This window comes from Cervus elaphus, chromosome 20, assembly GCF_910594005.1.
Source record: "Cervus elaphus chromosome 20, mCerEla1.1, whole genome shotgun sequence".
NCBI lineage: Eukaryota > Metazoa > Chordata > Mammalia > Artiodactyla > Cervidae > Cervus > Cervus elaphus.
Genome location: NC_057834.1, coordinates 54733503 through 54748424, shown reverse-complemented (window position 1 = coordinate 54748424; position 14922 = coordinate 54733503). Strand labels below are relative to the sequence as shown.

The window sequence follows — 14922 nt, the reverse complement described above, 5'->3', positions numbered from 1 at the left end:
TGTCTCTGCACTCCCTTTGACCATCCTCTAACTCCTATTTACTTGATACACTTAATTGTGAACACTTTTACTTCTCAGCCAAGCAAGAACGCCTTTCCCAAAGCTTTACATTTGAGCAGCTTGTCTCCTGTCATGTTTCCCTATAGTATTAGTCTGTGTTTGTAATTGAAGAATCTTGCTTCAAATCAAATTGATAGTTAAGACCTCTCCCACAGTTATCCATCTTCATATCCTTCCGCCTCAGAATCCCCCAACTAGAGAAAGAAGACACCCTTTCACATGTTATTTATGAGCTCTTTTTTTAGTATTTTATCGCTGAAGTTAGTTTCTACATTGTCTGTTAATACATAGTGAGTAAAAGAGCCAGAGCACATCTCTAATAAAGATGCTTTTAAAGTTCATAGTTACTTAAAGTATCACACAGTTATAGTGTGTGGTCTGGGTCTCCTTACGTAATACTTCAGAGACAATTTTTGGATAGTGTGACACCCCCACCCCCCGCCCAACCTCATGGTGTTTCCTGTGATTCATTAAATTGCTGAGAGTCCCATTTATCTGCCAGAACCCACCCACTTCCAGGGTTGGCCTTTTCCTTCCTACTCCTTATGAGTGTAAGGCCTGAGTCTTAGAAAGTTCTGATCAAACAAATTGCACTTGGTGTTCCTTTAAACATTAATGGTATTGTTTAGAAAGCATTCAAATAAGCAGAAACAGCTTGTTTATTTCTGCTGTCAGGTCTTCAACTTGTCTGGCAAATTTTAAGCTCTTGAAAGCAGGGGCTTAGTCAAGTCTATATCCCCCTAACATCACCCACATCACTTAGCATAAAAGTACCCAGCAGACGTTAAGCATTCAATGTGAGGATTCAAAGCATGTGCCTGTGAACCAACCACATGTCCAGAAAATTTTCTCAGATTTCTCCAATGCCATTTTTGATTGTCTAACCCTAGTAACACAGACTTTTTTTTTCACATTTTGTATATTTGATATTAGGCGAAACTTCTCCTACTTTGTAAGTTTTTATAACATTCATCAATTTAAAACAGTAATGCTGATTCCTTATCATTTCTTTTAGAATTTACATATTTATTATAGCTTAAACTGCTTTAAAATTATAGCTTTAGGAGTTGTAGTTCTTACGTTCTTCTTTCTATTCTAGTGTTTTTCAGACTTTTTTGACAGGGACACCTAGTCAAAATAGACTTTGCATCATGACCCACGGGATATACCAACACACACATGCCCTCACACACACACCTCTATATTCTTATGCCAAAAGAAAAGTTTCTTGAAATAGTGCCCATAATGTTCAGTGCTCTGTGATGTTTTCAGTTCTGTTCCAATTCATTTTTAAGCTGCTGATCATGACCTACTAAATTGCAATTCATTCCTATGAAGGACTGGGGAATATCTGTTTATGTGTATTACTCTTTCAGTTAACATACACAGTACTTACTATATACCATTTACTGTTCTTCTCCACTACTTAACTGGCTTTGTAGCCTTGGGAAAGTCGCATGTTAATGGTCAGTTTCTTCTGCACAGTAGAGATACAGTGCTGTCTCCTGCGGAGGAAGGCTGTCAGGATGAGGTGAGCTGTGTGAAGCGCTGAGCACGCTGCTCGGCAGGTAATGAGCTCTCCAGTGTGAGCACCTCTCTTGTTTCTGCTGTTGTTACTACTGTTACAGTTACTTTGGTTTGAACTTCCCATGTTTCTGAAACACTATATATATTATATATAACTTAATTTTCCCTTTAATTCTCATTATATATGTTTATACTTTTAAACTAAAGGTATATTTTAGATCTAGTGAAATGCATCAGTGTTAACTGTTGAGTTCAGTAAGTTTTGACAAATTCCACTCCATTTGACCTATACTCCTATCAAGACATAAACATTCTAATCACACAAAAAGTTATCATATGCCCCTCCCTGGTCATTTGTCCTCCCTATATCCAGATGTAACCACTGTTCTGATTTTCTTCACTGTAGATTAGTTTTGCCCATTAGAACAGTCACACAGAATGTGTTTTTTGTCTGGCACTTTTTTATTTGATAGAATGATTTTCAGGTTCATCAGTATCATTGTATGTGTCAGTAATTTGTTCCTTTTTATTTCTGAATAGTATTTCTTTTGGGGGGTTGTTGGGGGGTCTTTGTTGCTGCACGTGGGTTGTGGGGGAGTGGGGGCTGTCCTTCACTGCAGAGCACAGGCTCTGAGCGCATGGGCTTCAGTAGTTCCAGCACACAGGCTCAGTAGTTGTGGTTCATGGACTTAGTTGCTCTGCAGCATGTGGGATCTTCCCAGACCAGGGATCAAGCCCATGTCCCCTGCATTGCCAGGCAGATTTTTATCCTCTGTGCCACAAGGGAGGTCCCAGAATAGTGTTCCATTGTATGAATGCATCACATTTTATTTTTATCTATTCTACTAGTGATTGATATTTGTTTCCAGTTGAGGGCTATTATGAATAAAGCTACTCTGGATAACTGTGTAGAAGTCTTTGTGAATATATGTTTTCATTTCTTTTAGACAAATACTTAGAAGTGGAATTGGAGGTAGGCATTTTCTAACTTTATGAGAAACTTCCAGGTTAATTTCCAAAATAATTATACCATCTATATGCCTACCAGCAACGTGCAAGTATTCTAGTTACTCCATACCTTTCCAGCATTTAATGTTGTTAGTCTTTAATTTTAGCTTTTCTTATGGCTGTATAGCAGTATCTTATTGTTTTAATTTACATCTCCCTGATCACTAATGAGTTGAGCATGTATTCATGTGCTTTTTGGTCATTCATATTTTATCTTTAGGTCTGTAATCCATTCCTGCTTTGTATGGTATGAGGTAGGCGTTGACTCTCATTATATTTTAAGAGATATATGGTTCCCTAAATAAAAGAGATTACGCTCTAATATGGCATTAAAAATTATACTTTCAAATCCTTAATTTATATTTAGACCATTAATTTGTTCAGGTCTTATAGAATTCCTTACACATTTTCCTCCCCACCTGAAAAAGTTGTTTCTGTAGACCCAGTCCAGAATGTATATGTAACTTGTTTCAATCACATACATAGTCTATAATAATAAAACAGAACAAAGACAAAAAACTCAACACACTTATTTCAATTTTGTTAGTTTTCTCAGGACTCTCTGGAATTTGGATGTTGAAGCAGCTACATTATTCTGTTTACCCATATTCTTATTCTATCAATAAGTAGTCTACTAGCTAGAAGTACTAGTAGTTATTTGTACTAAACATACCATTTTCAGTCTTCAAAAGAATTTATTACACTGGAGTCAGATAATAATATGATCCTCTGAACTTATGTAAGTAATTGCTTTTATAAATATCTGTGGATACAAACTGACTCCAAGGAGGATCTTTTTTTTTCTTTTTTTTTTTTACCAGCATGATGAACGTTTTATTGAAAAGACAAGGGGAATCTTTGAAGCTCATTCTACTTCAAAGTCAATTTGCTAAATATATAGATAAGTGTTAGCTCAAGTGATTATACTCAGTAAATCCTAGATTTTCAGTTCAGTTCAGTTCAGTCGCTCAGTCATGTCCCACTCTTTGCGACCCCATGAACCGCAGCATGCCAGGCCTCCCTGTCCATCACCAACTCCCAGAGTTTACCCCAACTCATGTCCATTGAGTCGGTGATGCCATCCAACCATCTCATCCTCTCTCATCCCCTTCTCCTCCTGACTTCAATCTTTCTCAGCATCAGGGTCTTTTCAAATGAGTCAGCCCTTCGCATCAAGTGACCAAAGTATTGGAATTTCAGCTTCAACGTCAGTCCTTCCAATGAACACCCAGGACTGATCTCCTTTAGGGTGGACTGGTTGGATCTCCTTGCAGTCCAAGGAACTCTGAAGAGTCTTCTCCAACACCACAGTTCAAAAGCATCAATTCTTCGTGCTCAGCTTTCTTTATAGTCCAACTCTCACATCCATACATGACTACTGGAAAAACTGTAGCCTTGACTAGACGGACCTTTGTTAACAAAGTAATGGCTCTGCTTTTTAATATGCTGTCTAGGTTGGTCATAACTTTGCTTCCAAGGAGTAAGCGTCTTTTAATTTCATGGCTGCAATCACCATCTGCAGTGATTTTGGAGCCCAAAAAAATAAAATCAGCCACTGTTTCCCCATCTAGTTGCCATGAAGTGATGGGACCAGATGCCATTATCTTAGTTTTCTGAATGTTGAGCTTTAAGCCAACCTTTCACTCTCGTCTTTCACTTTCATCAAGAGGCTCTTTAGTTCTTCTTTACTTTCTGCCATAAGGGTGATATCATCTGCATATATGAGGTTATTGGTATTTCTCCCGGCAATCTTGATTCCAGCTTGTGCTTCCTCCAGCCCAGCGTTTCTCATTATTTACTCTGCATATAAGTTAAATAAGCAGGATGACAATACACAGCCTTGACGTACTCCTTTTCCTATTTGGAACTACTCTAGATTTTACTAACAGCAAAAAAAAAAAAGAAATTTTGACCTCACTATAATGATGAGAGTACAGAGAGGCTAAGACATCAGGAAAGAGGCTAGAAAATAAACATCTATTATATGTCTTAGGCTTAAGGCAAAATACAGAATGTAGGAAGAAAGATGTATGATAAGTGCTTTTTCCTTCAAATAACTTAAAATCTAGTGAGGAAATAAAGACAGGAAAGTGAGAAATGTGTAGAACAATGCAAGAGTTAAATACCAGTTGACCACATTATATAATTATGTCAAATACTAGTTGAAGATTGGTTGCTAAGTAAATAGAGTGTTATTGATTATCCAGGTTCCTGATATATTTTTAGTGATGTGTTACTTTTGAGTTATCTGGGATTGGTGAATTTTGTTTTGCTTTTAATGAAGATTTCCTAGCCTGATCCAGTTTTACAGAATCTTAAATCTGTGGAGTTGAGTTTAAGTCATTGACTCTAAAATAAAGGAAAATCTGTATTCTAAACTTAGCTATTGAAAAAATTAATTCATGTTTATTGTACTTACTTTGTGTCAAGTACAAGAGGAAGCATTTTTACATTACTCACTTAATTTTTATAACTATAGGTATATTTGCTATCCTCATTCTACAGAAGAGGAATCTGAGGCACAGAGAAGTTAAGGTCATTGCTAAAGGTAACACAGAAAGTAATAGTGACAGGATACAGTCTCAGTTCTGTTAGGCTCTAGAGCCCAAAAGTATTAAAGAAAATAAACACATAGAAACCCAGATTTGAGAAGACAGCATTTGTGGTTCAGTGGAAGGAGTATTTGGTTTTTGATAATAGAAACTTTTTTTAAGTGATGAAAATTTTCTCCTTGTTCCCATGATAAATTTTGTGCCATATTCCAAAAATTAAAGCATAATTCCAATGAAGGTAAATCCTTTTTTATCAATATTGTCCAACAGTAAAATCCAGTTTTCCTTCAGAAAGTAGTTTCCTTCCAGAACAAAGGTTATAATATCATTATCGTCTTTATCCAGAATGGTTGCTTTATTTCCAGTTGCTCAGATGGCTATTTATAGTTTATCACGGACTCCAGAGTATAAATGATTTAAGATTAATAGAATCAAACTGTATGTGAAAAGAATTCTTTTTCACATGCTTTTGGTAACATTAACAAAAACCATTGTGGAATCATGTTGTCTGTCTTTCTGATCCTTAGCACAGATAGTTAAAGGCAGAATGTTTATATTGCTGATTACTTTTATAAGTATCACTTCAGAATTGGTGGTAAATGGCAAAGATGCATATCCTAATACAGTTATGATATCAGCCTGAGTCTTGAAAATAAAACCTTCTACTTGAATATAAGCCCTCAATTAAACAAATGGGCCATAATTCTTCCACCTTTACATTTTGGACCACTTCTTATGTTGGTGATTATTATTCAAAGAATAAAGAGATTGATTTCTTATTTTAAGATTGAAATATATATAATTTATACTATTATTTATGTGTTACTATTATTTATGTGCATATATATACCTATTATACATACATAATAATTATTTAGCATAATAAATTATTTATTATAGAGAGAAGGTAACTTCTTCATATTTCTTTTTGTAGTTTATCATAGCAAAGCTGAAATTTTTGAAGAGCAAGCATGGCATATCCAAGGATATTATGTGGTTTTAAGTTTTCAGTAGTGGCATGTTTCATTCAGCCTGTAACAGTAAAAATAAATGAGTAATAGATGACTAGTATGTTTTGTCTGCTGTAGTAATATCCTCTATTATTGAATCTGTCTGATAAGCCAATTACTTATTGTTGTCTGGAATTAAAGACCATTGTGTTTTCTGACAGTGTAGGAATTTGTGTTCAGTTAAAATACATATTGTCACTAAAGTGAAAATAATGAAATTGCAAGCAACTGACTGGTTTTAGCAGCACTCCTCATCTTTTCCCCCCAAAAGTGAAATCTAGATCATTTTAAAGTTCTTATAAAATAGCTGAGATATCATTAAAATATTAAAGCTCAGCCTTGACAGTTTTTAGAATAGGTATTTAAGTCTAAATTTTAACCTGAAATGTGAATGGTAGTGGTAGCATGTCTAGTCATTCACCTTGAGAGCCAGCTTCAAAGATGGCCCTCAATGATCCTGTTGCTGATATTCACACCATTATGTAGTCCCCACTGGCCACATTTACCAGGGTTGGTCTGTGTGGGTGCTAGAACACCTCAGAAATGATGGGGAGTCACTTCTGAGATGAGGTTATAAGACAGTGGGACTTCCATCTTGATGTGTCTGTGTCTATCTGTCTCTCACTTTTGCACATCACTTGCTCTGTGGGAAGCCAGCACATGCTAGGAGACAAAACCTAACCCAACAACCAAGCTTGGAAGTGGATCCTTCAGCCCTAGTTGTGCCTTCAGATGCCTGCAGTCCTGGCCAACATCTTGACTGCAACTTCATGAGACACTGAGCCAGAACCACCCAGCTCAGCCCTCAACCCCTCCAAGATTCCTGATCCTCAGAAACTGTATGAGATTAAAAACGGTTCACTGAACATTTAAATTGGGGGTAATTTGTTAAACAGGAATAAATATCCATATGAAGTGAAGTTGCTCAGTCATGTCTGACCATGCAAGTCTATGGACTGTACCCTGCCAGGCTTCTCTATCCATGGGATTTTCCAGGCAAGAATACTAGAGTGGGTTGCCATTTCCTTCTCCAGGGGATCTTCCCGACCCAGGGATCGAACTCAGGTCTCTGCACTGCAGGCAGACTCTTTACCATCTGAGTCACCCAAATAACCATACATACTTCCACTAAACCTCTTCTTTCATTTATCAAATCTTAACATCTATTTTTGTTTATTTTTGTTGTTATTATTTAGGTTGTTAAGTGTGTAACCCATCCAATTCACCTCACTGACACATTAAGTTGGTTGGAAAATACTATATTCCATCTCATTTTCCAATCTACAGAATTCACTTTTCCCATATTCAGGCCCTTATTAGAATGTACTTAAGAGAATTGTTTCATGATAAGGCACCTTTTTTCGATTATTTCACAGATTCTTTTCACTTATATTGAAGCTACCAATTTTATATAACTGGTAATTACTATGCAAGTGATTATGTATTACAGTGAAATACTTCAAGAGAAAACAGACAGCTTGACAACTATTCTCAGAGAAGTCTGAGACCTCACCACAGAACCTCCACATCCATTACTTGTAACTCTGTGATGCTTATTAATTCTACAGGATAATAACGGTGTGGGTTTTAAAAAGTCATATTTTTAAGGGTGAGTTAAATATGTACTCAAACCTGAGAGGAGCTTCTCAGCAGATCTGATATCAATCTTGAATTGTACTCCCAGTTCTGCTCTCCCATACCGCTTTCACCATGGTGTTCTGAAAAGGAAAAGGTCATAAAAATATTCAAGTTTGCTTTTTCCTTTTTGCCCTACTAAACCAATTTCAGTACCAATAATTGTTTCTTTTCCATAGCTAATCTTACAGAAATAGTAATCATGAATAAAAGATGTGACAGAAAAGTGGGATTTCAACTCCTTAAAGACTTTTTTTTTTTCCTTTTTTCTCTTGCTTCCTTTGTCTGTTTTGCTAAATAAGGATTTGCCATAGGACATTAATAGCTACAAATAGATACTTTCATTGAATCCTGGGTTATCAATCTCATGTTTTTATACCTGAACTTAAAGAAACACTTTCTTCATGAAAACATTGATGAGTCACATTTGTTTGACATTAATGCTCTTATATATGTAATTAAAATTAGCTTTTTTGTCAACTCTTGCCATGATTTTTTAAAAAATAATAGGACTTCCCTGGCAGTCCAGTGGTTAAGACTCCCAACTCCCAATATAGTGGGCATGGGTTCAATCCCTGGTCAGGGAACTAATATCCAGCATGCCGCAAGGTACATCCAAAATGATGATGATGATAAATAGTCAGTTTGGGAATTGGTCTTGTCTTTCTCCATCCTAAATGGACTTGATTTTGAAATTTTACTGAGAATTTTCTTTTTAATTTGGACCTCAAAATAGGATTCTGTCTTTTAATTTACATGCTCACATGTGCACACATATATATTTATAATAAGGTTAGGGGATTAGTTAACAGTAACTTACAGCAACAAATGAATTTCAAATTTCTAGTATACAGATATTATCCAAATACTCCAATAACATCATTGCTTAATATGGTTGTAGTCAAGCCAGAAGTAAAACCCAGGGCTTCTAACTCTGCTTTGAGCATTTGCCAACCAATACCAACACAAATTTGTAACACAAGGCTAATTCCTGAGTCTTGAACTTTGACAGTCTCTAACAAAGGAGAAGGCATCACATGTTCAGCACTGAAACCTATTTCTGTGTCAAAGAAACCCATGTTTGCTTTATTTTCTTGAGGGTTTTTGTTCTGTTTTTTAAGCATGGTCATTGAATTGTGTATTTTTCTTTTCAAATGTGTTCCCGTTTGTGGGTAGTGGTAGTAAAAAAATATATATAGCTCCTGATAAAATAATTTTTTTAATTGAGAAATGACAATAGTTTTTGTAACTAGATTTCATTTGAAAGCTTAAATTATACAGTACTTTGCTGTGACTTTTGAGGAAGTTTCCTCAATCCTCTATGAACACTTCATTTTTTTTTTTGTAAAATGTCTTAGGAAACATTTAAATGTCTGTTTACTAAAGTGATTGTTAATGTCCTTTGTTCACCTGCACGTAATATATGATGCTCAAATGAAATAGTACTTCAAATTTTTCCTAGCAGAGACAAGAGGGTAGCCTAAGAATCTCCGTCGACTGCCTTCCTGATCGTTTGACCTGACTTAGTGCCCAGGCCCAAAGCCCTCAGCCAGACTCCAAGCACCAGCCCACATTCCCTGCTCAAGTTCCCCGAGCCCTGAAGGGGACAGAATGGAGATGAAAGATAGCAGCTGAACAGAGGCTGGAAGAGGGGGTAGGGGGAGGGGTTCTGTCTGTACCCCTAGTGCTGAGAGCCTCCACCCTCTTGACCCATCAGCAGTCAAGTGAAGTTCTATGTGGAGAAATCACAGCCAGTCCTCTGTTATAATGTAGAATTATTTTTAGTATCCTTTACTTATCTGTGGCCACTTTGTTAGGTCTCTAAATCTGTAAACTCATAAAGATATTATGTTTACCGTATTTTAGAAATGCAAATGCCATAACTCAGCAAGGAAAGATAAGCTATACCCGTTGGTAATATAAGCATTCATAAGCTGAGGCAGTAAGCATGGCAGTTCAGGTCGCAGACTTTAGAGCCAGGCTGCCTGGGTTTAAATCCCAATTCTGACAGCTTGCTAGCCGAGTGACCTGAAACAAGTCACTTGACCTCTGCATAGTAATTTTCTCATCTGCAAAATGGAAATGATAGCACTACTTTAAAAGTCAAAGTAAAACTTAAATAAGGTAATCTGAATCTAAACACTTGGATCAGCATCTAGCATGTAATTAGCACTGTATAAGTATTTGTTCTCGTTAGTATGCTGTGCCCCTATTCTGATGCTGTGTCTGTACTTAGATGGCCCGTCTGATTGGTAGTCCGCAGGTTACTTCATACTAACGCCACCACCTTTGATGTCTAACTGCTAGCAAATCCCCTCTTCAGTAATATTTGAAAGCAAAATGCTTATTTTTCCTTTTTTCCCAGGCCCAGCACAGAGATACTTTCATTGAAGAACGCTATGGAAAATACAACATCAGTGATCCTTTAACGGCACTCCAGAGAGACTTTGAAACCCTGAAAGAGAAGAGCGATGGCGAGAAGCAGCCAGTGTGCACCAACCCGCTCTCAGTTCTGAAGGTGGTGATGAAACAGTGCAAGCACATGCAGGAGCGCATGCTGTCGCAGCTGGCCGCTGCTGAGAGCCGGCACCGCAAGGTGGGCGACCGGCTGACACGAGCCCGCAGGCTCCCGACAGCTTTCCAAACAGTGCCTGATGCTTTTCTGTCAGCTGCCAGGTCTCCTGGTAGTTCAACTGGGAGGTGTCACAGGTGTCCAAAAAAAAAAGTAGCTTACCTAGGATCCAGGAGATAAAAATGAAGCTTGTTCCAAATGTTAAATTTAGGGAGTATGTCAGACACATTATTTCAGATGACATTCCTTCTTGATATGACACTCTAAAACACTTGGTATGTTTTTTCAACTCTTGATCACCCAAACTTGGCAACAGACTGGGGCTTGACCAAGCCTCGTAGCTGAACAGAGTGTTCTCTATTTGCTTACTTAAGTGATAAATAGAAAGATTAATAGGTATTTGGGGAATGCTGTATCAGAGAGAGAGAATTTACCTGACTATAAACATACAAGCCAATAGATTATTTTTATTTATTTCTGGTTTTGAGTTTCATTGCATTTTACCTCTCATGAAACCATAAACAGTCCCTACAGTTGTTTACCTTAAAGCTGTTCTCTATTAGGAATGTGTGTGTGTGTGTGTGTGTGTGTGTCTGTCTGTCTGTCTGTCTCCAGGTCTTACAGCATCTAAGATAGGACCTGTGCTTTCCTCTACCTCACCTCATTGGAATTCTTCTAGTGCTTGTGATTTCATTCCCCGACTCGTCATTTATAGCTCACATTTGGCCTGGAAAAGATGCTTGGCTAGAATATGCATTTTTAAGGACTGTTGGTTTAGATTTATATCAACAAGGTGGGGGGATATCAGTGCATTTAGTAGGAAGTGTTTTATTCAGAAAAAATTGGGTTAGCAGCTGCAGTCTGATAGATCTTCGTTTACTTTATGGTTACCTGCTTTAGAGAGCCATCTGCTTAAAGTGCATCTGACAAAGTGCTTAAGGTCTTAGGTCTTGCCCACAATTTTTCTTTCCCTTCACAGAGTCCAAACAAAAAGCCAGAGTGGGAGTTCTTAACCACGAACAGGTCTCAGATGTTCTGTGACCCCCCAGAAAATACAATGAATGCCAAAAGTTTATGCATTTTATAGAAAATGAATTTTTTTTCCCCTGTCCTTACTAGAATTCTCACAGTTGCTCCAAGACCCAGAAAAGTTTAGCCTCTGGTTTAGACTGAAGTAATATGAAGACATTTATGCTCCAGTTTAAAAGATGTCAATGAGTTAGGGTTAGTTGCCTAAATTTGGGGGCTTTTACATAATATTATAAGAAAATCTACACAACATCTTTATTTAATAGGCAAGCCTGTTTTCCATTTCATACATAAAGTAATTGAGTGGTACTAAAGGGCTGGCTGGCTATCATTGCCTGTTGAAATAGTGTTGGGATTATTTATGGTCCTAGGTGATTGGGGAGAAGAAGAGTTAAAAATTTCAAGATTTCCTAATACTATATTGCAATGTAAGATAGCATTAAATGTTTTAAATCACTGCCTATCTATTCTTAAGTGTTTTATCAAAGTAGAACATTGACTTCATTAGACATCACATACTACCTAGAGACTTACAATTAACATGCATATAGTCCCAGTTTGCCTGAGAGATTTCCAGTTTAAGCCTGGTGTCTTGGCAGGGCTATTAACAATACCCACTTTGGCTCTTAGACATATTAGTGATTTAAACAGTCAACTACATGGTTACTGTGCTTATTATGAAAAATAGGGTTCCCTAGTCTACCTCTTCCCATTCCCTCTCCTCTTCAATATTAGAGACAACCACTTTTTTTCTTTTAATGTTTTATTTTGTTAGCTAACTTCCATATATTTTTCCATATTTCTAACTAATATATTGCTCTCTCACTTTATCAATTTTAGACACTTATATTTACTTCCTTTTATTATAGATGTGGATTTTGTTAGCACCCCACTTCCCTTTCCTCTTCACCCTGCCATCTTCCCAAAATAAAAATAATCCCCTTTCCTCACCTTTATTCTCTGTCATATCTGTTATTACCAAATCTGGAGGCTGTCACATTCTGTTTCTTCAGAGTATAAACATCTGGTGTATTCCTGGGCAGTAGATGCCTGGCTGGGCATTTTGTGTACAGGAATCAGGTTGAAGGGACAGATAACTCTTGAAAATACATACCTGGAACTAGTTCCCTTGTCTTCCATCCTACACCTTACCTCTTCTCTGCAATCTCTGCCACCTGCAGGTACCCTATGTCTTTGGTGTCCTGTAGGGCAAAACAGCTTCCTCCTTCGTACCAAGTAGCTACCATCCCTCCAGCCTCTTTCTTTCTTCAGAATATTAAAATTTGTCCGCCAAAGTTTCTCTTTTTAGGGTTTTTTTCCTTTTCATCCCATTTCTATAATTTTAGAAGACTCGCTGGAGAGGAGAAGCCAAAATCTTTTTTTAACCAGAAGGAAATACACCAGAATGTTTTCATTTTTGTATTTAAAGAGGAGTCCCAGAAAGTCTTCTTTCTCCATTCATAACAGTTGTTAGTGAAGAGAAACAATGAGAAATGGCCATGGGGGTGACAGTGCTCTGGCTTGGGGAGGTCTGGGCCAACCCGTCTCTGAATCATGAGCAGAAACTACAAAGAAATCCATAATTATTGGAATATTATGCAGTTGTAGGCAGGGTTATGTGGGGAAGTGCCCCTTTAAACCTGTACTCTCCTTAAAGTTGGGCTTAATTGCTTGGCACCAGGGTAAGTGGAATGGGTAGACAGTTAATTAAAAGGCCTTATGAAAAATCTCCACTTCAGATCTCAATAATTGAGCCTTCTCGTATGCAGGATGAAGTCTAGAGAATCTTTTTACTTCTTATCTAACTGTATACAAGATGGATATATTAATTAAGCAAGGCACAGTTAGGATGTCACCTTTTTGAAATGTTTAATTTCAGGCTTCACTCTCTGGTACCTCCAGTGATTTGAGCATCACGGGGAAAGCCTCAGCTTTCAGCTTTCCATGAATCTGCCTTACTTCATCACCTACACCTGTCCCCTAATCCCACCAAACTTATTAATTCTCTGAAACTTTTTCAGTCCCTGCAGCTAATGAGTTCCTCTTTTCTGTTTACATGCCACTTTGTGTGAGGTAAAGTACATACTGAATTTTTTTCTAGCACATATCTTTCACCCTTCTAGACAGTGTGCTCTTGATGGCCCTGACTGAGATTTACTTACTTATTTACCTATCTATGGAATGCAATCTTGGATGCTTAGATAGGCACTTACTGTTAAATTGTATTCTAAGTGTGACTCCCTATATTTGGAAATGATTTTTTTAAATTCCTTAAAGGTAATCCTAGACCTTGAAGAGGAAAGGCAGAGGCATGCACAGGACACAGCTGAAGGCGATGATGTCACCTACATGCTGGAGAAGGAGCGAGAGCGGCTGACTCAACAGGTAATTAAGGTGGAAGGGCTTGGAGCAGCATTTACCTAGAGTAGCATTTCCTGAAGATTATTCTGCAGGGTATAAATTGGTGTTACTCAAAAAAAAAAAAGGGCTTTGTGGTCAGATAACTCTAGGAATTACTGTATTAAACAAAGTTAAAGAGGCTTCCCTGGTGACTCAGATGGTAAAGAACCTGCCTGCAATGCAGGAGACCTGGGTTTGATCCCTGGGTCGGGAAGATCCCCTGGAGAAGGAAATGGCAACCCACTCCAGTGTTCTTGCCTGGAGAATTCCATGGATAGGCTACAATCCATGGAGTCACAAAGAGTCAGACACAACTAAGCGACTAACACACAAAGAGGTTTCTAACTTCAATTGTTTAGACTTTGTAGTATGCCAAAACATGCTGTAAGTCTTCAAGATCAATATAGGGTATTCTGTGTTTAGCAAATCTATGTTTTCATAAAATCTGTTAACATAGATCATTCAGCTGTGGACCTTTGTTCCATAGAACACACTTTGGGCAATACTAACTTTGAGCTTTCAAAACTTTTTTTGACTTAGGACTCCTAGTAAAAAATACATACACATATATACATATGCTTGAAACAAAAATCTCATGAAATCATACATAACCCTTACTGCTTATAATACACATTGATATTTTCACTTCTATTTCATTTGTTCAAATTTTTAATGGCTCACTAAATGGTTTCTGCATCCATTAATGGGTCTCAGAGTTTGAAAAACACTGACTAAACGGGTTCCTTGGACCCTTTCCCTCTCATTTTGTGCTTTAAGTAGGGTTGGGATGATGATTAAAGCCAATGGCATTTGTGTAGAAGAATGATTCATATGCAGCTACTTATGTTTGTTTGTTTTTAAGACCAGAAAGAATTATTACTGAAGCTTTAAAGGTTTTGTTTTCATCAGCATTCATCACAAAATCCAGTTTATATGGCTTTCTGCTTTCTGTTTTGATTGGTTCTAATCCTCTGAACTTTCCACAGACCTAGAACACAATGACGATTCAGATTCCCACTAATAACCCTTAGACAGTAAGAACTAGAAGTGCCTCCTAAATCATCAAAGCAAGATTAAGTCGTCGTGTGCACATTTTTATGTTAGGTGTTGTGATACTTAAGAACTATTT

At 37.4% G+C, this 14922-nt stretch overlaps 1 protein-coding gene across 1 annotated transcript in view; it reads left to right on the top strand.

Moving 5' to 3' along the window:
- CTTNBP2NL (CTTNBP2 N-terminal like) overlaps positions 1–14922 on the top strand; it is a 50312-nt gene that overhangs the window by 30892 nt on the left and 4498 nt on the right. Inside the window, exons 3-4 of the mRNA XM_043876578.1 lie at positions 10158–10388; positions 13671–13778. Of these exons, the coding sequence (XP_043732513.1) occupies positions 10158–10388; positions 13671–13778 (339 nt within the window). The remainder of the gene's footprint in view (positions 1–10157; positions 10389–13670; positions 13779–14922) is intronic.